A 23,752-nucleotide genomic window follows, 5' to 3' on the forward strand; every position below is an offset into this window, starting at 1 on the left:
TTATTTTTAAATGTAAATTTTGAAAAAAGTTGTAGTTTATCGGTGTATTTTCCCAAGCATTTCAGATTAAATCTATTACTATCATAATGAGTCATAAAAATGATAGTTCAACTACTAAGTAAAATATACTATAAATCTGTGCTAAAATTGAAACAAAGATTTAAAATGCCCGGAAATTTAAGGTTTCAATTCAATGAATAAGCTGTCCATGATCACTAATATGCAGAATGAATTACCAAGAACAAAGACGGTGAACGTATTTCGATGAGTGTGCAAATCAAATTATGCTTATTATTTTCAGTTGTTTAGCTGTTATATATAATTTTAAAAAATAATCTGCCACTATTATTTCAAACCATGGAATTACAATGTGTAACTATATTTGCTGTTTCATTACTAATTTACTTTAAATCTGAAACAAAGCAGTTTTTTATAATTTATCATGCAATCCATTGATACAAACACCTGTTTATATAATTATGCGAACTTGCTATATTGAAAATATTTTCATAATTTGTAATTTAGTTTAGGTCATTTCTTTACACGAACTTCCCAAGAAAGAGCCAAACAGCTTACGAAAGTGGAAGGGGCATTCATCATGTTTAGGTCCTGGAAAATGTCCTATTAGCGTCAAAAATCAGACCTGTTTTTAATTCGACTATTAAACTTTTTTTTTTAAATGTTGTCTTCAGTGAATGTAGATGAATAAAAATAATTTAATATCTGAGTTTATTTTGCACCAGAATAATCCCTGTCAGGTGCCACTTGTTCACAATCTCTGACCTTAGAGGGCGTGCATCACACCCATTTTCAAGTTTAACTCAAAAGACGGGGAAATTTCTGCATCAAAAAATTAACAAAAACATCGTGAGAATCTAAGGACGAAATTAAATATTCAATATACTTGGATAAATTAAATGCTGAACACAGGACAGAATCTCTGAGACAGGATTATTGAAGGTATACAGGCAGAAAGCGAGCTTAACCTCGAAGGCTCAATAGTCACAGTTGGATTTTAAATCTGCATCGGCCGCAATTCCTTTTGTTTAAATACTTTAAAGATGTTGCTCTCGAATTACTTAAATACTCATCATACGGGTTTATACTCCCAAGTAATTCGTATCAAAGAAAAAATCAGCTGATTGACTACTTGAAAATGACAATAAGAGGAATAACTGTACATTTAATAATAAACTGAAATAAATCTCTTCAATCAAACTGGAAAAACCATACCGAATTATCGACAGAAAACTGGCTCACTCAGGTTTTGAACCTGCATCGGTTGTGAAAAGTCGATTATAAAACATTAGCAATTCGTGAAGCAATTACTTACAGTTGTTGTTCCTAATATTATCCTATTAAAAAAGCAATTCCAACCTTTTAGCATGTCTGTTCACTAAATGAGTAAAATATTTCAAAAACAAAGGCTGAAAGAAATTTAGCTACATATATAATAAAACCAACCAAAATTAGACTCCAACCATACCACTCATTCCACGAAAGATTCAATCGCTGAATAACCCATTGATTAATTTATTTAGTAGATAAATAATGAGAGGGTCAACATAGTTCGAACTAACTGAAATGGAATAATTACGAATCGGCCGTAAACTAGTGGTTACTCCCCATGCAAATGCATCAAAGCTATAAATTGTCTTCAGTATAAAATAAACTCTATTCATCCTATAAAAATCAGGAGATTACCCATTCGAAAATGCAAACAAAATAATGAGTACATAGAATAGTAATAACGAAATACACATTCAAACTGGAAACATAAAGACTGTAAAAGTAAAAAATAAATAAATAAACTGTAAGGAAGGCAGTAGCAGCGAACTGATTTCACTTTAGAATATTTAGCAAAATAAACACTTGTCTTTTATTCGCATTTTTTAATACGAAATCAAACTAATTAAGGAGAATCTATGAGCACGTTTTAAAGTCCTCCAAATTCAAAACGTCTAAAGTGTGCGCCGAGCATTTATTTTACAATTGAAATTAAATCTAAAAATTAGCGACGTTAGTTGAACAAGGCTTTTTTTTTTCTTTTTCACTGAATTCGTTAATTAAGCTGAATCGCTGTTGAGGTGATTCTAACTGAGCTAAAATTAGATAAAATTCTCTTTTCATTTCTCTGGCTTTCTGCTAATTAATGGAGTAAAGCGCAACTTTTTTGAACCATTTTAAAACATTGATTTCGTGAAGCAGAGAACTTTTCCCAAAAATTATCATTTGAAAAAATTTCATGGATTGTGTGATATTGAACACTGCTATGACATTTTATATTGTTTCTTTTGTTGATTTTTTTAAACCCATTTTTCTCTTATTCAGGTGTCATTCTAAAGATAAACTCATAGAATGATAGAAAAAAAAGGTCTCAAATTGCAAATAGAAAACAAATCTTATACTATTCCACGTAAGCTGAACGTGGAATTACACGTGGGTTTAAGTAATCTATGTATTTTTAAAATTTTGATAAAGCAATGTATCAAAATAAGTAAATAAATAAATAAAATAAAATTTTAAAAAAAAAAAAAACTATGCATCATTCGTGATTTATTACTTTTTTTGTCATAATGGTTTACATAATTACTGATGAATATTACTAGTTAATACATGTTTTATAAAAATTAATTTCATTCCTAAGTTAAATTTTATACTTCTCATTAAAATACGCGTATCACTTTAAATATAATATATTATCTCAGCAACCCTGCTAAAAGAAGACAGTTTTGTACTTGAATGTACAGCTATTCACCATTTATTCATAAAATGAAAAAAAAAAAAAGAAAAAAAATGGAAAAAAATAATAATAATAATAATAAAAAACTACAGGAAGACTTGATGTCTTCCTCTGACGTCGTAGCAGAACGTGATTATTTTTTTATTTTCGCTTTAATACTTCATTAAATTCGGCCGTGATGGGTCATAAGAGGGAATTTGAACATCTGAATTTCATATAATAACAAATTAGTGCATAGTGCACCCAAAATAAAAACGACTGCCGCCACTTGCAAACAAAAAATTTTCCATCGAAAACAAATGATTATATTTAAAAAAAAAAAAAAAGAAAATAAATAAATAATAATATAGACAAAAATCGATACGAGCAAATCTTCTACCGGAAGTTAAAACAACCTCTGCAAATAGTGCCCCCTACTGTTGAGAGCACGAAACACGGTCGAGAATAATGTGAGTACCCAAATATGTATATATAAACAAATCAACCCAAATAAACATATCGAAAAACTTAATTTTCCCACAATTTGAGTGCATGCGTATTACTATTTAGCATTGGCATTAGAGATTCTTCAATTCAATTCTAAATATGAAAGAACACAAATAAATGAAAAAATAAATAAAGTAAATGCATGTATAAAAAGTGAATCACGTGATGCGGCGATTGTTTGACGTTATCAACACCATCCAAGAGAGGTAAGTCTATGACATTTCGTGTCGTAAGACAACAAAAGACATCCGACCTTGTGACAAAGAGTAAATTGAAAAGCACATTTTTAATGCTTATAGGACAGGGTTTTTACACTCGTGCATCAAAATGATTCACTTAAATTGATGATAGAACAGTCTCCCACAACATCTACAAAATGTCATGCTTATTTTCTTTTATTTGAACCATTTTTGTTTTCTTTTTTTAAAAAAAATAAGAACGTTGGAAATTTTTGAAAAGTTTTGTGGAGGAGCTCCTTGAGTGAAAGTTTAATAGCAATGCTATAGACTGCTTTTAGGATTAAACATCATTATATATCTTTCTGTTAAATCTTCATTAAAAAAATTAATTGCTGTTAATACGCGAGTAATGACCAAATTTAAGAAAAGTGTAAGTCTATTTTCGATAAAAGTTTACTTAATTAGAAAAAAAGAGAAAAGACTTAATTTTCAATGGCAGACAAACATATTTCAGATAAAAAATTGCATTAGAAAAAGAAAGTATCATCGTATATTTTGAAAATACCTATTGCAAAATTTTTTAAAGAATTTTAAATACTTATGTAGTACAAAATTTAATTTTTTATATTGGTTGTTTTTGCATAAAACTACATATTTATTTTACCGAATCTTCAAATAAAGCTATTTTTTTAAGCGTTTGTGATGCTTTTATACATTCTAATGATTATTTTATGAAATGAAATGAATATGCCATTGATAATGAAATTTTTTTTTCTGGAAGAATCTTCATCAGCTAGAGAATCTTAATCAACCTAACAAAATTCAGTTATAAAGACTGGATTTAAATTTTAAATAGGATCAATTAGTATGGAACAACAGGGATTTGTAAATTTGAGAAATCCTTCAAAAGTTTTCAAATTTTTTAAAAGAATGGACTTTTATCACTATCGACCTTTGAAATTGAAAACTTATTTATCATTAAAGTAGTTAATAATTGAACATCAAACAAATTTTAAATTTTCTAAAAATTAAATATGGCTACTGGTTTTGGTCATTTGGCTTACATCACTTTGGCGTTTTTTGAAATTTCAATTCTGTTAAAATATCCTAAGAACTCCATGCATTTTGTGAAACGAATCTAGATAGATTTTGTTGAAATATGGATCTAAAGTTTAAAATTGACATGCTCGACTGTTTCAAGCATAAGGGATGTATAAAATGTTCCTTTAAACCCACTATGTTGTTCACCATCACAAAAATAGTCATTTCTTACAGATATAGAAACTTTTGTTTTAAAGTTAAGAATAATGTTTATTATACTATTAAAATGACACGCTATTTGTGCAATTAACACGCCATTTTAAAAAATCAGAAAATTAAATAGCAATAAATTGAAATCTCAGATAATGTCGATACTTAAAGCCATACAAATATAAAGTTTTGTTCAATATTAAAATTCAAAACATTTAAATTGCTATTTTTAAATATGTGCCGTAAATCACAAGCGAATAAAATCGAGCTTTACTACTTGTAAACAATTTAACTATTAAGTTAGAGCTAGTATAAAATAGATTAAGCAATGAACTAAATTTCGATGATTTCAACAAAATGATGTAAAAAATTTGACGATTCAACGTATTAAAGATACTACAAACTACATTTAAAATTTATTTTGCTGTTTATAACAAACTTTTTGCCAAGAACAGAAAATGTAGGACACCGACCTAGAGGAAGATGGAACTATAAAGAGGATTTAAGTCAGCAAAAAGAGAAATTTCGAAAAATTTAACTCCTTAACTTAATAGAATGATAACTTCGCCGAAACCGAAATCTCATAAAAATCTCTCTATACATAAAAATATATATTATTTTTTTTAAAGAAAAAAAAAACCCAATGATAGTTAATAGAAAGAGGCTTAAGAGGGGTCAAGCAACCGAGCAATTTAATCCTATTTCTTGGAAGTTTTGGCGTAGTAACGAAATCGTTCCTTCGAAAAAGCCTTCTCCATTAAAAAGAAAGGAGATAGAAAAGTAGTTCAATTTTAATGGATAAAAAATTTTGAACACTACATTTAATTCGTTTACATGTATGTAACATTCTTGTAAATTTAAAACATTTAGTTATTAAAACATTTTGAAAGCACGTCATTTAATTTTAAGAAAAAATAACAGTATTAAGAAATAAAACGTATCGTATAATGGAAATTAAAACACGGTGACTATACTCGCCGTATTAGCTTTTATTCTAAGTAATACCGTATTAACTTTTATGAAACCTCCATTCTAAGTAGTCTATTTTAACGTACAATAATATTTTAAGTATTATTGTTTCAAAATTTATTATAGTGTTATGTCAAATAATCTGCATTTAATAATATATGTAATGGATTCATACAATACAATGCAAAATTTTCTAAGAAAGTTCTATTTGAAAGAAGTGTTAGCATTTGTTTGAAAAGCAGAAATAAACGATTTTTAAAAAGTATTTATGACTATAAATACTTTTTAAAGCTGTTTGTGTACATATTTATTTTCATGTTAACACAAAAATTTATAACTATATAAACTTAAAAATGTAGGTTCTTAAAAGGCCATGAAGTACCTAAAAAATTCCTAAAATTACACACACACACACGCACGCACACATATATATATCCTCCCCCCCCCCATGGAAAGCTATTTGACGGTAGTTTGTTTCAGGCTTATATTATTTGGACCCATTTCTAATAGGTTATGTGGCGCATCTAACGAAAATTACCGTAATCGAAAGAAAAAAAAATACTGATTTGTTTAGAAAAATTCATTTTGACGTAATTTTAGTTTCTTTCCAGAGGAAAAAATCATTCGACAAAATACAATTTTATTCGCCAAATTGACGATTTTATCTTATTTGGCGAGACGGCGAATGCTTAGCTCGGTCCCTATATATATACACACACACACATATATACACACGCATTGACTATATACATACATACATACATATACATACACACACGATTGAACATTTTCTTTTCCTCTTGAGCTTAATGTTTTTAAAAATAATCAAATAACCCTAAACTAAAGAAATAATTTTTAAAAAAAGTAGAAAGGAAAAAAAAGGCTTCAAACACTTAAAAATAATTTCTAGAATGCGAAAAATGTGAATATCATCCAACTCCTAGCTTTAATCATGAATGAATAAGGTCACTAGAAAAATATATTTAGTACGGTTTAATCATTTACTACTTCAAAATAATGTTTCTTTCCTAATCAGTTTCAGTTAAAATAGAAGTAAAAAAAGCACGTGTCTCATCCTAAAACCCACATATAATTCACACTATGTACACATCCGGAAAATGATTTGGGAGTGGTAAAGGAGCCAACAGCACTGTGCAAACACACAGCAACCCAAAAGCCTCTAATTTCGACTACCGACCTCTCCCCTCCACTCCTACCCTCTCAGCTTTCTTCAGAAAATTCTCATTCTTTTTTCTTCTTTTTTTTCTCGTCCCCCTGATTTTGATTTTCTTCCCCAATTTACCTCATTTGCCTTGGCCTTGGCGAAGTTCAAAAATATGAGGTACATTTTCCAACAAGACGTGTGGGTAGGTTTGCCAGATAAGTATATTCATTGTCCAAAATTTGGCGTCAAACAGCGGTTGAAACAAATAAATCAACTACATTTTTAGCTGTTGATGTTTTCCAGTCTCTTTGTAGATGAAACAAATCTTGCGAACTGCGTTTTTTTCTGTCCATTTTATTAATATTTAAAATGGGGAAGTTAACGTGAGGTTGCTTCGATTGAGAGCCCCCCCCCTTTATGACTATGCATTTATATACATAATAAGTGTATGAATAGCCATTCAATGTTTACCAGGATTTATATACTCATTACGAACTTGAATACCTCATATATATATATATCAGGGTTTAAGCAGAGTCTAAAAATTCATTAGCAAAAAAGCTAAAATCTGAGAAAAAGTTTTAGCAAAATGCTAAAATGCCATTAGGCTTATAAAATTACTTTATATCAAACAAGTACTGTAAGTTATCTGACAAAGAATAGCTTAATGTACAAGAATATCAAAAAGAATACCTATAACAAAAAAAAAAACATTTATTATTTATCAAAACATTTTGGTTTATAATTAACAATCTTCCTTTCTTTCATGTTTGCCCATTTTACAAATGCTTATTGAAAGTTAAATGCACTTTCAGGGCCCTCAATATTAATCATTAACAAATTGTTTACATGGTTGATTAACAGCCTGTTTCGAATATTAGTTTTAGTCAAATTAAGGCAGCTAAAGCCCCTTTCACAGTCAACAGTGTGCATTGGTATTGTTGCACAATACTCTATAACAGAAGTTATTAATGAAGTTACTGTTCAGACACATCATTGGTATATAAAATCTTGTCTGATCAATCCTTCTTGTTTGATCAAGTTTTTTTCATGGATGTTAGCGTCATGGTTTTTCGCGGAAGCTTTTTTTTTTTAATGGAATTTAGTAAAATCCTTTAGCAAAAATGCGAAAATGCTTTGTTGAATTTCAGCATTTTTGAGGGGTCTTTTCGCATTTTGCGAAAAAAGCTACCGTAGCGGAAACCCTGATATATATATGTGTGTATATATGTATGTATGTTTGAAACTAATTTTATCTTACACAACTCACGAACCACTCACAATAAAGTTTTTATAAAAAAAATTATATACATAATAATTAAGCACAAAAACTAGAAGAACAAAATCCAATGAAATCTTTTTATTAACATGCATTAAAAAGAATCATATATTAGTCATATGCAAGAATTATCTGAAATCTATATTGAATAGTTTAAATAAACGCAAATGATAATTTATGCCTATGAAGTTTTGAAAATGGCACAACTTGAAATTTTTTTTTCCTCCATAAAATTCTTTTTTTTTTTTTTTAACAGCAAAAGTGTAAAGGTTGCAAAAAATTCTAAGTACATAAGTTGCAGAAGAAACACACACACAGACAGAAATATTGAAAAAATGCCTAAACCAAAATCATAAAAAAAGAACCTAAATATAGCAGCGAAAGGGGGAAAAAACAGAAAATACTTTAAATAAAAAGCATTCAAATACAGAAAAAAATTAACTCTATAACAAAGAAAAAATATCGAAAAAAAAAGCTAAATACATCATAAAAAAATTCTAAATACATAAAGGGGAAATTAACTTTAAATGCAAAAAATATGCATATATATATATATATATATAAACATTTTAAAAACAAGAAAAATGAAAAGAAAAAGCATTTAAACACTAAAAAAAAAAAAAAAAATAGCTGAATACGTAGCAAAAACACTCCTAAATACAAGAAAGGATGATGATCATCATCATTATTGAGTCACGGAAAAGAGAGGTTAAAAAATCCGCAGTCATTTTATGAATTTTAATCAACGATGTAGATTAACTATCAACGTGTGCGTGATCAGGATGCTCGATGAACTCAATTTATGTGTTTAATGTTGTATTTCATTAAACCGTGAAGTTATAAAACGCAATAATTGTCAATTACAAACGAACTACTCTTATTAAGCTAATATTTCCATTTTGCATAATATGGTTCCATTCAAAGACGAGAACTTACTTTTTTTCTGATATTATTACTTATTTTCAAAATTATACATTAATGCAATGTAACATTTCCGTTGATTGTAATTTACGCAAAAATAATGCATCCTTGTTTGCAATGAATACCTTTCCATTCAATAACTGCTTTATCTGTAAAAAAAAGGTTTCTTAAATGCAAGTAATACTTTTATATTTCTTTTTTTTTTTTTAAATTTCAAAATGGGTTATCATTTCTTTAATTGTTATAAGTATATTTATTTAACTACGCAACTTGGCTGGAAAAAAAAATTCAACTATAATTTTTTTTTTTTGCAATTATACGTTTAAATAAAAATTTTTAAGATAAATAAGCAACAATAATTTGAAAATAAATGTATTAAAGGAAACATCTTATACCAATTGAGCATAGATGAGTTTTAAAAATTAATTTTTTAAAATTTTATTGATATTTTTTACTTTTTACTATTTCTAATTTTTCCCTCAGAGAAATATTTTTTTTTAAGAACTTCATCGCACTAGGGAAAAATAATTCATGCTAGAACAATTTCAAACATATGTATCCAGTTTAGTTAAACCTAAAATTATGTTTCAAATTAATAATTGTTCAAGTTCGGTTAAAAAGAAAAAAGTTTAAAAAAAGCACATTTTGTACTAAATGAATGTGTATGCCATTTTATTTACATTGCAAGTTTCATTTAATACATCTTTCGCGTGTGCTTGAATAGAATACCTTTCATTAAAATATAAACAATCTTTGAATAGAAAAAGAATTTTATTTCATTTTAAATTTAACTTATTAATCCAATTGTTGCATCGATTACTGTTTCATTTTGTAAATGACTATGATATCCTAAATTGAAAAAAAAAAAAAAAAAGCATTTCAGCGAAAACAAGACGGTGTCATGTTTCAAGATGTTATCTCATTAAATGTTCGCCAAAAATCAGCGATAACACGCCAAAATAAAAAAACCATTCTAGAAAGAACGGAACTCATGAACGGGACTCCTATTAAACCCCCTTCTCAACTCACAAAATCAAGGTTCGAAACATAGCAAAGAATGTGACGACTCCTCCCCCTTCCCTATGAGAAAAAGTAAGAAAATGACCATGTTTAAGAGCAACTTCCTAAACCCCCCTTCACCTAAGAAATGCAATCACGATCTTTTTTACGTTCTCTAGGCCCCCGGGCGTCAGGGGTACACCCACCTGTCTGCGAAGGTCCAGTAGACAAACGAGCTCGCTCGTTTTCCACGAGATGGATAACAACCGAAGGAAGGAAAAAAAAACAATGAAAACAAATTCAGGCGAGAAGTTAAGTTTGAAGAAAGAGGGGAGAAGAAAAAAAAGATTGTTTTTTAGTGGTTTTTGTTGCGGGAGGGGGTTGGGGGGTGCAGCATAAAATCGTGACGCAATGGTCGTTACAGCAATAATAACGATATAAAAAAAATAGATTTGCAAAGCGATAATTAAGAATGATTGGTAGGTTGCTCAGACCTATTGAACGAGATGAGATCGTTACAATGTGGAAATCGGGTAGTGGTGATTGAATCTCATTACAGAATTATGGGTTATTTGCTTATACTAGTTATAATTGATTAGTCTTGCATTAACTACTAATAATAGAAACTGTTATTTTAGAGCTTGGAAAATTTTCGTTTTGCACTGAATAATTAAAAATGATTGTTAGGTTCCTATTGAAAGAGTTGATAAATAAAGAGATTTGAAAATCTAGTAGTGGTGATTTTATTTCAAAGAATTATGGGTTATTAAAGCAGATTAGTTCGGATAAACTAATAGAAAGAGTCCTTTTCACAGGCTTGGGAAAATTTAGTAGTCAATAGAATTTCTTTAATGGACATATACATGATAACAAATATTTTGTTTTTTAAATACTCCAAAAAATTTGTAATGATCTAAGTAGAACTAGAAGTACAACATGCTTTTAAAAACCACTTTGCAATATGAATTCATAGTAACCTATTTAGGTCGAACCGCGTGTATTTCTGCAACCAAGGAGTCGTGGGAATTATATATCTTAAAAAGCAGTTGAACCTGACACGGTAGATCGAAATTTACAAAAAGTATTTTATCAAATTTATATTCATAGATCTTTTTATTTTACAACCGTCATTGAACAGTCGACCTCATTTTGGGTTAACGTGTTAGCTAATTTCGGGTTTACGGGTTAGTAACATTAAAAAGTCCTCCACGAAGACAAATTTCTCCCAATACCTGATCTAGGAGTGCTCTTGTCTTCCGGATTGGGTTCAAAATTGCAAAGCTACGAAGCTAAACATTAGCAGACACATTTACGTTACACGGAGTGGAAAACCACGAAAACCTCCAATGGATAGCTTGAAGGCAAGGGGACTCTAACCCATGATTCGTCTACCTCTGAGGATATTTAACGTCAGCACTGTGGTCGGTGTGAGTCGGATGCGGAACTGGTATTCGACCAGAAATCGCTGGGATTCGAACCTGGTCCAGCTCATTGGAAAGCAAACGCTCTATCCCCTTAGCTACCCTGGCTTGAAATTGGATCCTTTTTCTTCTTCTTATCTTATAACCGTTGTTGAACAGCCGACCTATTTTCTTGGGGTTTACGACTACTTATCTTTAACTCCGTAACCTTCAATTTTGAACCAATCCAGAAGACAAGGAAACTCTTGCGTCAGTAACATCAGAGGTATTGATTTGTTATGGGAACATGGAGGACACAATATATATAACGCGTATCAGTCACCATTTACGGTATACTGTTTTCGGTCGGCGGGGGTCAAACCCACGACCTCTTGGACATGGGCCCATTTTCCCTACCAACCAGGCTATCCTGGTCTTGGTTCTTAATAACCGTCGGTGAGCAGCCGACCCAATTTCTTGGGTTTACGACTACTAATGTTCAACTCCGTAGCCTTGTAAATTTGAACCCAATCCAGAAGACAGAACAACTCCTAGATCAAGTGTTAGGAGAAATTTGCCTTCTTGATGGAACTAACCAGCATTTGCGTGACGTGGAGAGTAAGACTACAAGGACCTCCCAAGGTTAGCCCGACGGCAAAGGGACTCTAACCCATGATCCGTCTACCACTGAGGAAATCGTCAAGCGTCACAACGTCAGCACTGTTGGTCGGTGAAAGCCGGATGCGGAATTCGTATCGAGTGTGATTTGAACACGGTTACCCCATTTGATGGCGAACGCTCTATCTCTATCGCGGCTCTGACCTTGGATCTTACATATCACATATCATATATATCCATCGTTGAACAGCCGATCCAATTTTTGGGTTTACGACTACTAATGTTTAGCTCCGTAGTCTTGTAATTTTGAACCAATCCAGAAGACAAGGAAACTCCTGGATCAGTACCCCAAGAGGTATTGATTTGTTATGGGAACATAGAGGACTTTGCGACTCGGCAGATTTAACGAGCACCATTTACTACACGGGAAGTCTTCGGCTGGTGGGGATCGAACCCACGAACTTTTGAACAGGAGCCCAGTGCCCTACCAACCAGGCTATCCTGGCCTTGTATCTCGCGGTATTTAGACCAACTGTTCAAATTTTATTATCTTAGTTGACTTTAAGAGCTCACCCACCTTCTGATCAAAAAACAATGAAACCCCATATTTCCCTTTCCTATGTTTATGTTGAGATTTTCTTTAAAGGTAACTTTTCCTTCAAACGTTTGAATTTCAGTTATTTATAAGAGATGCTTTTTTTTTTCTTTCCAAACATTACTTCTTTGTCAACACACATCCTTTCGATGCTTAAGTCATATTTAAGCGGCCCTCCACGTTTCATGCTTTGCATTAAAAATTAAAATTAATTAATTAAAATTAATCTATATGAAATTTGAAAAATGCTAAACAATTTCGATCAAAAAAAATTATGATTAAATTTAAAAATTCTAGTCGTAATATACAACTGGATTTCTTAATTTTTAATTTTATTGAGCTATAAATACAAATAAGCCTTTAAACGTTTCATAAATTGTAGTCATTAAGATTCATCAATTTATAATTCATTGACACTTTACTTAATTAAACTTATTAAATTCTTGATACTCGAGAAGGGTTGATTATTAATGGGGAAAAAAGTAAGAGAACAATACTGAAATAAGTGAATCACACATATCGAACTTCTTCCTCAAATTTATCCAAATAACTGAGGGAAGAAAAAAAATATATTATCAAGAAAAGAAATATGCATAGGGAAAGATAATAATTTTAGCAATCTGTCTTTTTTTTTTTTTTTTTAAGACTACTCAAAGAGATAAGTAAGCGTAGAATTGTGGTGTTTTGTTGAGACCCTAGTGATAAAATAGAACCAAACAAATTGATCCAAACAGGTTCTCAAGTGTCTGAACTTTTTTTCCACGGGTGGTACCCCTCCCTCATACCCAAAAGTAGTTTTGCTTATCCCCCTCTTCTTTTTTTTTCCTACCAGATTCCCCATCTACAACCTACTTCTAGGAAATGGGGAAGTAAAAGCTTCTACCTGTCCTGCTCTTCTCATTATTTTTATTATTTTTTTTTTGCAAGGTCAGAGATAGAATGTTTAGGAGAAGAAGGAAAAAAAAAATGTTCTAAATTGAACCATAGATGGGAAAACAAATGCTTTGATAATTGTAGGAGTACCGAACTTGTGTTTTTAAGTCATCTCGTGCCATTGAATCGTTTCAAAGATTGAGAGGCATTAAGAACATCGTCAGAAAAATCATTTCACCTTTAAAGCATAATATCCGTGAAATAAAATTTGACGCAACTTTGAAGAGGGGTTGAATTTTCTTTTCTAACCGAACTATAGTATACGGTTATCGAGTGAACGATGGTTAAATACATCTTTAACTTTGCAATACAATATGGTTTAAGTGGGCATCGCTCTGGAATTGCAATGCATCTAAACGAGAACGGTTTCTCAAAAATGTGTCATTTTTTAAATATCTTACATGTACATTTATTAGAAATTCTGCGTTGAACCATAACATCTCTGCAATCATTATACGATGCCAAATCACCATACGATGAACCCCATGAAGCATTCTAGAAGTTAAATATAGTCCACAACTGGAATTGAAACAGTTCAATACATTATTATAATTTCTTTGCAAGATTCCAATATTACGTGAGAATGGACCTCTCCTTTCTTATTGTCAGCAAACCTATTATGCTTGTCTCTCCTTACTGCTCCTTGCATTTTTTTCACTATCTCTGATTTGAACTGAAGTGATTTAATTCTAAGAATTAAATTACAACAGATCAAGTAAATTCTAATTAAAGTGCAATTTTGTACAAAACAAAATTTACGTTTTTTAAATTCATTTGATAAATATTTAAAAATCATAAAACAAATTTTTTCTCCCAAATTTAACTTTTATTCCAAATTGAAAATTTTTCCAAGTTTTCTTTTGTTTGATTTTTTTTCAAAAATAATAATAATAAAATAGAGTAAATTAAGGATTTCACGTAAATATTGCTTCCTCCTTACGGTGCTTATGTAATACTTGAATAAACCATACGGATATTAGGCCGGTTTTTCTAAAAATTAATATGACAACTTATGACAACTTTTAAAAAAAAAAAAATTTAAAGTAAATATAAAATATACTTCATATTAATCATCTCGAGTTAAGTTAAAAATAAAGATAATAAAATAAATGGATTTAACGGGACCATGAATTTAAAATGTTTCCTTCCTTTCCGAAAGCTGTCATTCTTTTTTGCCAATGCATATGGAAGTAAAGTAAAACAATTCAAAGAATGAGCATAGCTTTTGCAATATTTTATACCATCCTGGATTTCATAAATTGAAACAATGTGTTAAAAAGAATTTTCCTTGAGTTAAGAATTAGAAAACATTTTATAGAAATGAATTTGGGAGTACTTCAGAATATTCATGTGCCTAGACACCTTCCAACAGAATGCTTTATCGACTGAATGAATGATAGCTCCAAAATTGATAATGTCTGGATTATCTGCATTGGCAGAACCAACCACTCAAGTGTTTTTTTTTTCTTCTTCCTCGTCAACCCAGTAAGTAAAACACAGCAATAATGATAGTGAAACCGTTCCTCCCAATGGGGGAATCCTGAGCACTTATTTTATTCTACCAGTAAATAATAAATAGTTCTTAAATCCAAATAGTTCACGAAATATAAGTTTCAAACAAAAAATTATCATTCATTGAGAGATCAGTGTATGAATTTTAGTAAGTGGCATTTTTAGAAAATTTGAAAAAAACAGAATATAGAATAATATCTTTTTTATCAGAGATTTGGAAGGAATAAACTAATATAAGTTGTAAAGCTAACCATAACACACTCTTGAACCCAGAAATCAGACTGTTTTTGGACTATCACTCAACAAAAATCCTTCCAGTTTTTTCTAGTTCTATTCGAAATACTTGATATTAAACATTACACTATATCACGGGGCATTTATTGAAATATAATATAAATTGAATATAAAATAAAATAAATTTAAATAAAAAATAGATAATAAATAAAATAGATAATAAATAAAATAAATATAAATAAAATAACAGGAAGTTCGTAAGTTGACATTTAAGCATAATCTTCTCAACATTAAACAACTTTAGTAATTTGTCCCATAAATAACGGTAATTTTCTTTACCTTTCCTTCGCAGATTCTCAAGAGTGCAATTTGTGCTGATCTATTCAAATGAAGAAATCAGAAAGTCCTCATAGTAAACGGAACGGTCTTTACAAAAACAGACTGTTAAAATTGAATATACCTTTCTTTACTAACATCAAAAATAGTACTATTTATTTATTAAAGAAATTCTTTAGTTTATTTCGAAAATAGTGAAAAGTGAGGTCTACACCAATATCGTCATTTACCTTGCATTTTTACGAACCGTGTATTACTTAAAAGAATCGGAATACGCAATGCGGGCCATCAAAACACGCAGGCTAGTTTGTACCGATGCTTGATCCGGGAGATTCCTTGTCTTCTGGATTGATTTCAAAATTATAAGCCTACGGAGTTGAACATTGATAGTCGTAAACTCAGAATTTTGTCAGCAGTTCAACGACGGTTATAAAATAAAATAAATCTATCTCGCGAATTTGAGATACAATTAGAATAATGGAGATGTGATAATACAGTGAGTAAAGTGCTAAGCTATCATTGTGTAGTTCGGAGTTCAGTCCTTGTGACGACATAAAGCAAACCCAGTTTCAGATTAATGGCTTGGCTATCTAAATATGATAATTTCAAAGTCGGAAGTGAAAGCGACCGGCTGACCCATCAATCATGACGTTGATTTCAAAATTATGACATTTACCAACGCTTTTGTAAGCCAAAAGTGCTTTTTTTTGTAGCTATTGTTAGAACAAAAACGAGAATAAGATAGTTTCAATTACAATTCACTTTTTCTAATTAATACTTCTTTTACGTTCAATTAAATCAAAATCGTTTATGCTGATCAACCTTTATACTTATCGGAAGCCCTGATGATACTGTTAGCTTATTTTAGGTGGCATTATCTCTATAGTATGAACTCAAGATTTTAAATTTTTGATATTGTCATATTAAGATAGAACTTATCTCGAAATTTTAAGATGTTTAGTATCTAAAGATATAAAAGCCCATTGAAGAAAAAGAATGTTTATCTTTTGTATTAAGTACTCAAAACAAGTCTTTCGTAGATAAGAATATAATCTCTATCGGCATTCATACAAAAGAGGAATAAAAAAACAATTGCTGAACTTAACAGATAAGAAGTAATCATAATACTAATAAGAAATGCTCAGCATTGTTCTTTTTCTCAAATGAGGGCAAGATTTAAAATTTTAAAGGAGTGGTCAGTGTGTCTTCAAGGTTGAAAAAAGTAGAAACAACTAAAAAAATAACATTTCATAGTTTTAAACTAGAAAGGTTCAGATTGTAGACTGATAGATTCCAATCATTACCTGAAGATAACAGATCAATTAATACATAGCTTCTGGTCAGCATTAGTCACAATGCCGATCCAAAATGACCACAGATGCATATGGATCACCACGATTCGCCATAGAGCAAACCGTGGAAGGTTTTCCTCTTAATAAAACCCAAATGATTAGTGTTTTAAAAATCTAATGATATGGACAAACTGTTCACCAGAGGCGATTATGTCAAAAGGTGGAAATGAAAAATTAACATAACCAAATTGTTATGATTATGGCAAATTTATTTTACATTCTTGTCATGCCACTTAAAAGTTCTTTATCTTCCGCAGAGAACAACAGATAATCATAACGGAAGAAAAAAGAATAGATAAAGGTTTTAAGTAATATTTTTGTAAATAACATAAAACTAGCTTTAAAACTTCTTTGAGTGAGAGAAAATAAAATTTATTCTCGCAAATTAACACATGGCGAAATCTATAAATATGTAACAAACGTTTAGATAGCAAGTTAGATAGCAAGTTTAGATAGCATTACATGCACTATTGGTGTTTTAAGTTACTGCTACACACTTCCATTCGAAAATTATGGTAAAATAACTGGTAACAGTATGTCCCTCCGATTAACCGTAAAGTTTACGGTAATGAAACTTTTTTATCTCTACGGTATTGAAACCGTTTGCAACTAGTATGGTTTAAAAACCATACTGTTTTTTCAACCATTTACAACTAGCACAGTTTCAAAACCGTTATGACGGTCTTGATACTGGATATAAAGGTACTGGAATGGTTATAAAGAAATTCAACTAGAACTAAGGTTTTTGTTAGGCAACGGACATTGGTTTAAAAGGCGGAAATATTTTGGTGTCAATCTTGGGATTCGGTCATGAGAATGTCAGATGAGGCTATAATACTATGTGCCTCAAAAATCAAAATGTAAATCAAAAATTGTTCGGGAGAGCTAAACAGGACAATTTGAAACTAATTAGAAGTAAAAAAGGATGAAAAAGTATGGAAAAATATAAGATAATCCTTGAACCATTTGGAGTTTCAATCTAATTCCCGAAAATCAAGTTCACTTAAGAGTTCAAGTTAAGAGCAAAAATTTATATTCTAACATTTAGTTTTCGTATAATTAATAATCAATAAATAAAATAAGTCAAAAACCATATATTTCTTTTTTTTTAAACAAAAAAATTCAACTTATTCAATTTTAAAATTATCGTTAGAACGCTAAATGTTCTCTTAAATTTGTCATTATTCAAATCTGTAAGTTTTTCACACACGCCCTAACTTACATCTAGGCACACAAAGCCATTGGGGCATGAGCTTTTCTATAATTTTACAAATTATAAACGCTGAAGATTTCTATAGTTATTATTCGAAAAATAATAATAATGTTCGAAACATCTTAATAAAACGCAAATTGAATTTTACAATAAAAAATAGAAACAATATTTTCATTTTTTAAAAAAAGTTATAAATTTGCATTAATAATATAAATAGAAAAAAGAAAATTGGCAGGAAAGGAAGAAGCTCAATAGTTAGTCTGTGCCTAGCACGTAAATTGTTTAAAATAGATCTTTATTTTTTTAGAACATTCATTTTGTTTAGGGAAGACTAGCTTAATTCATAACTTAATTGAATGTAAAATAAAAAAGTGTTCAAATATAATAGATACAAAGTAGCTTTTTTTCCCCTTTTTTTTTAATCAGGCAAAGAAAATAGATCTAACAAAAGCGTCAATTCACATACAAGAAAAGCTGAACTATTAAGTTAAAAAAAAATAATAATGAAACAATAATGAAAAAAAGATCGTGATAAGTTAGATGGGGGGTGACCTTTTACTACTTTTTATCATCTTCCCACTTACGACTATAGAAGAAAACAGTTAGAACGAGGAGAAAGCATACGATGTGTGTTATCTCTAAAGGTTTCGGCTCGATACAAAGTACAAACAACTCCCTTTATCACAACGTCGCCTCCCAAAATTCCAAGAACACTGAATTTTGTGTATCGAGCTTTTAACCCTCATCAAATATTTTTCTATCCGTCCACGTGTCGAAAGCGTAATAACTCGACTGCAAGAATTAGAAATTGTTTAGAGACTGGTCTCAATGTTTAGATTGAGTTTCCGTCGTTTTTATGGCTACTGGCGTTTAGGGTGGTGATGTATAGGAGTTCTTTTATAAACAAGCCGTTACTTGTGTCTATCGATTTTGAAGTACTTTACGTTATGATGTAATGAATGATTGAATTAGGTGGATAGTGTTTCTTTTATAAAACTAATAGACAAGACTGAACAATGAGATTCATTTACAAAAGTTGTCAATTAAGAAGGATAAAAAGCTAAGATAAAAAAGAAATGTGTGTTTATTTTTAAGGTTCTAGTTGGGTTTTTCAAAACGCACCGTTATCAGTTTAGTAGTTTTGCGAAATTTTTTTTTCATACGTTAGAATATTACAACTCACTAATATCCATTTTACTTTTTTACTTTTTCCTCTATTCATAACTCCCTGTAATAAACTTGCTCTTTCAATGACTCGAATCAAAATATTATCTAAAGAATTTTTCCAAGAAATTAGCGTTTTGTGCATCGACATTTATCTTAATCGATGAAAAAGAATAATTATCTACGTATTTCTAAGGCAAAATCCACATCATTTATATTACGTGAAATAAATATTTCAACATAAAAATTATTAAATGTAAGCATATTTTGAGATCACCTTTCTTCCTTTTCAGAAAAAAGCAAAAGTAAGTCACCTTTGTACTTACGCATGATTTTTTTTAAATATATTTTTCTCACAGGTAAAATTATGTTTGCAATTTACAGAAAAAAAAATTCTTATAAAGGAAATTCAGCGTCGTACATTTTTCTTATAATACCTCTCCTCCTTGTCAAAAAAAAAATAAACAAATAGCTCTAAGGTGTTTATCTAAAATAGGAGAAGTCCGGCAGCTTAAATATATAAATAATGGAAACATACATATTAACAAAATTCAAGAACGATCCAATGCTAATATTTGGGGAAAATTTACATAGTCTGCTAAAAGCGAGTCTAGTTGGCTATCCAAAAAAAGTATGAATGATTAACTCTTTGACTCAGAATTCTTATTAAATATATTTTTCGTAATTTTTTCTCCATTATTTTGTATTAGTTAAAAAAAAAGTCAAAATTAGTGTAAAACATTATAATTAGCATATTTTAATAATGTATGATTATGAAATACAGAATGAAACACCGGTGCCTGCATTAGAGGTGAAAGTTTGCAAACACGACTCACTTCCAAAAAATAATTTTTTGAATTTGCCCTTACTTGTAGTTATTATGATCTAAGATAAACAGTTATTTATCATTGAACTTTCTTTAATTTACAAAATCAATTATTACTTGAAGTTTATTGCTATGAGCGAAAGTACTTATTGTAACCTTAAAGTATTTTTAAAAAAACACTCTTCCAAAAATTAGTTGTCCTTGAAATGATGCATAATTTAAATCTGCATGAAAGGACGAAGCTTTTTAAATAAAAGAATAGAAACAAAATTATGTATATTATTTATTGATGACAATATCATCGCATGGATTAATTTCTGGAAAAGAAAAAAGAAGTTTCAAAAGTTACAACGATTTCTAAATTATAGATATCATAATTCAGAAAGAAGAAAATGAAGAAGAAAAAGAAAGGCAATATCAAATTTACGCTAAAAACAAAGGTTTGCCGAAAATGATTGAAAATCTGCTATCTGTAAAATATCAAACAATACGCAATACTTGGTAAAACAAACATCGCCGAAGCTTAGGTCAGTTCTATTTACGATAATGAAATATAAAATTTCCTATTCACTGTGATAAAAAATGAGTATAGAGGAAATGATACATTTTCATCGTCTTATGAAAATGGATTAATAAAATTCTCGAAACAAATTTTGGAAAAAGCATTACTATAATCATGAGTTTTAAAAATTTTAAATCTTAATTATTTGTTCAATTAAAATTTAAGCATATTTTCAAAAAGGGAATAGAAAATTTAAATTTAAAGGAGAAATGTACAAATCAGCTCCTTATTATTTTATAAACAGGGGGACAGTTTATCTCACATTGTCCTTGGATAAAGATTATTAATTTTGATTAATTTTTAAACAATGAGAAATTATAGTATAAGATCATGAATGTCTAATAATGAAAATCCAGGAGTTGAGGACATTACAAAAATTTTCAAAACTATATCCTAATTTAATATTAGAAAAAAAGAGTACCTTATTCGATTTAGAAATATTCATTATGTGAGCCAATTTAAATATTACGTAAGCACCTGTGCTCAAGACATAATATTAAGTATGTACTCTGTGTATGTAAGCTTTGGGATTTTTTATTTTTGCTGACAAGGGGAAAGAGGGAAAACAGGAATGTTTACGTGCGACATTAAAACCCCGTTTACATATTTTTTTAATGTAAAAAAAAAGGCAACAAAAAATTACGTTTGGAAAATTTTAAAATTTGAAATTAGTACAAAGAAAGGAAGAATAGGAAGAAAAAAAATTGACCATAGAAGAGAAATACAAAAGGTTTCTAAAGAAAAACTACCCAAACTACACAAAATTTTATAAAATGGATGAAAATTAAAATTTTGTTTTGTTTAAAGTTACCGCTTTCATTTGAATTTAATCCTAAAATTAGGCTACAAAAAAAGTCAAAGTTAAAGCTAAAAACCAAACTCTCTCGTTAGAATGCGAGGAGAGGGGATGCTTATTTCTGCTGACGAGGGCACGAACCTATGTTAGCACAGTAAAATTATATTTCTTAAATAAAACGTTTTTTTTTTTCTCTCCCATGAAAATCTAAAATCGTGAAAAGTATGTTTTAAGCTTCAATTAAACGCGTCATTTTATTCCCTTTTTCGTAAACCATGTCAATTCAATCTTTTCTAAAATAATGGCTATTATACCTTTATTTTCTATCTCTATAATTTCTTATTAAATGAAAGAGGGTACTCACCATGGGCATGGGTCCCAGAGATCCATTATGTGGATGATAGGAGGATACCAGGTATGGAATAGGACCTGCTGAATGGGGTGGTATGTGATCGAAGCTTTTCCCTACAAAGAATAAATATCACACATCATCAATCAGAAAGTATTAATTAATTTCTAAGTACATTCATTGCAGTACTTTTACCTTTAAACTCGCCTCTTTTTCTTTTTATAATATGTAAACATGAGTCCATTTCAGAAAACATACCATGAAAACTACCAGAATACTTTTTATTTCACAGTCTAAAAGTGAAAGTTTCAAGAACGTGTTGTTATAAAAAAAAAATTATAAATATAGACCGTCCTTTCGAGGAAGCTATACTGTGTGAGAAAAGCTTCATGAGAAATTCTGTTTCATTTATATTAGTATAAAAACAGGGAGTCAGGTAAACCAAAAATAAACAATAAAGTTTAAAATACTTCAAAATTTCAAAATACAAACATATTGCAGAATTATTCTCTTCACCACTTTGTGTGCCGTTTTATTAAAAAACAACAATTTCTTTTTTAAACGTAGACAAATGGGTAGCAACAGAGTTTCATCTTAAGGATTTATTTTGTAGAGAAATGGTTCTGTTTAACACAATAATTTCTATTTAGATCTGAAGTGAAAGCACAGGGAAAGCAAAGGTGGTAAAAGACAGAAATATACTGCTATGAGCAAATATGTACCACTTTTTGTGACTGGCCATTATGGAGTTAAAATAAAAAATTTATGATATTTTTTCCCCCAATAACCAATGTTACCGATAAAGTGTTGGATCCGGCATTCTATAGAATGCCTAGGAACTGTATATCATGTCTAAAAACCAGCTGCAATGTATGAAAGATTCATATTTCACACATTTCCTAATCTCTTTATAGAATGCCAAATGAGAAACCGGTCAAGTATGAAATACATCTCTTATTCGCTTCGAACGTAATGAAAATGAATTCAAAATGTCATTTAAGCTTATCATGCTTTTAATTTCTTATTTTTTTATAAGGAAATTTTGTTCCCCATCCATAAGAAAGACGTAAATTTTGTTTTGGACGACTTTTTAATAGCACTCTATACTCTCATTATTTTTTAGAATACCATTTCTATTTTTGAGGAATACGCGTTATTTTTATAAGTCTTATCAGAACCATTTTTCATACTTTGTCGAAATAGCACGTGTCATTCTATAGAATGTCTAGGTATTATAAATAATGCTCATAGTTTGCATAAAAGCGACTGACATTACAATGCCCAGGACATTCTACAGAATGCCGGCGTTTTATTCTTTGGCTGTAACATTCATAATATAACCTCTTTTATAATGCAAATAATCCAAAAGAAAAGTTACAGCAAACGAAACAACGACTGATGAAAAAGGGTTTCAAGTGTTCATAAATGGAGGTGTTTCCAAAACACAGCGTCATTACTGCATATAGCGGTAATGTCATAATAACATAGCATAGACAAAGAGGTACTCTATTGTATAATCATAACTTTTTGTTAGAGCGTGAAAAAATTCTAAAATTCATGACACGCGTCATGAAAAAACGCTTTTTCTTCACTTCATTTTTAGGATACTCCATCATGCTACTACATAAATACATCAACTACTTAAATAAAAAGATGTCGTTTAGGCATTTTCCTTACATTTAAAAAAAATTAGTTCTAAATTTTTTTTTTTTTTATTGTAATATGTTTCAGTTAGATATACACAGATTGGGGGAAAAAATTATCAATAAAAAATATCCTTCCTTTTTTACAAAAAAAAAAAGAAGAAAGAACGAGATAAAACAGAAAACAATTAAACAAAAGAGTGTCAGGAAAAAAGTACTTAATGGAA

The 23,752-nt window shown here is 29.9% G+C and overlaps 1 protein-coding gene across 2 annotated transcripts in view; it reads right to left on the bottom strand.

Moving 5' to 3' along the window:
• LOC107450033 (protein pangolin, isoforms A/H/I/S) overlaps positions 1-23,752 on the bottom strand; it is a 155,015-nt gene that overhangs the window by 88,814 nt on the left and 42,449 nt on the right. For both annotated transcript variants that reach the window (XM_021144539.4, XM_021144540.4), the window contains exon 3: positions 21,898-21,998. In XM_021144539.4, the coding sequence (XP_021000198.1) occupies positions 21,898-21,998 (101 nt within the window). The remainder of the gene's footprint in view (positions 1-21,897; positions 21,999-23,752) is intronic.

Source organism: Parasteatoda tepidariorum, chromosome 1 (genome assembly GCF_982258835.1).
Source record: "Parasteatoda tepidariorum strain Cologne lab strain chromosome 1, Ptep-v5.0, whole genome shotgun sequence".
NCBI classification, from domain to species: Eukaryota; Metazoa; Arthropoda; class Arachnida; order Araneae; family Theridiidae; genus Parasteatoda; species Parasteatoda tepidariorum.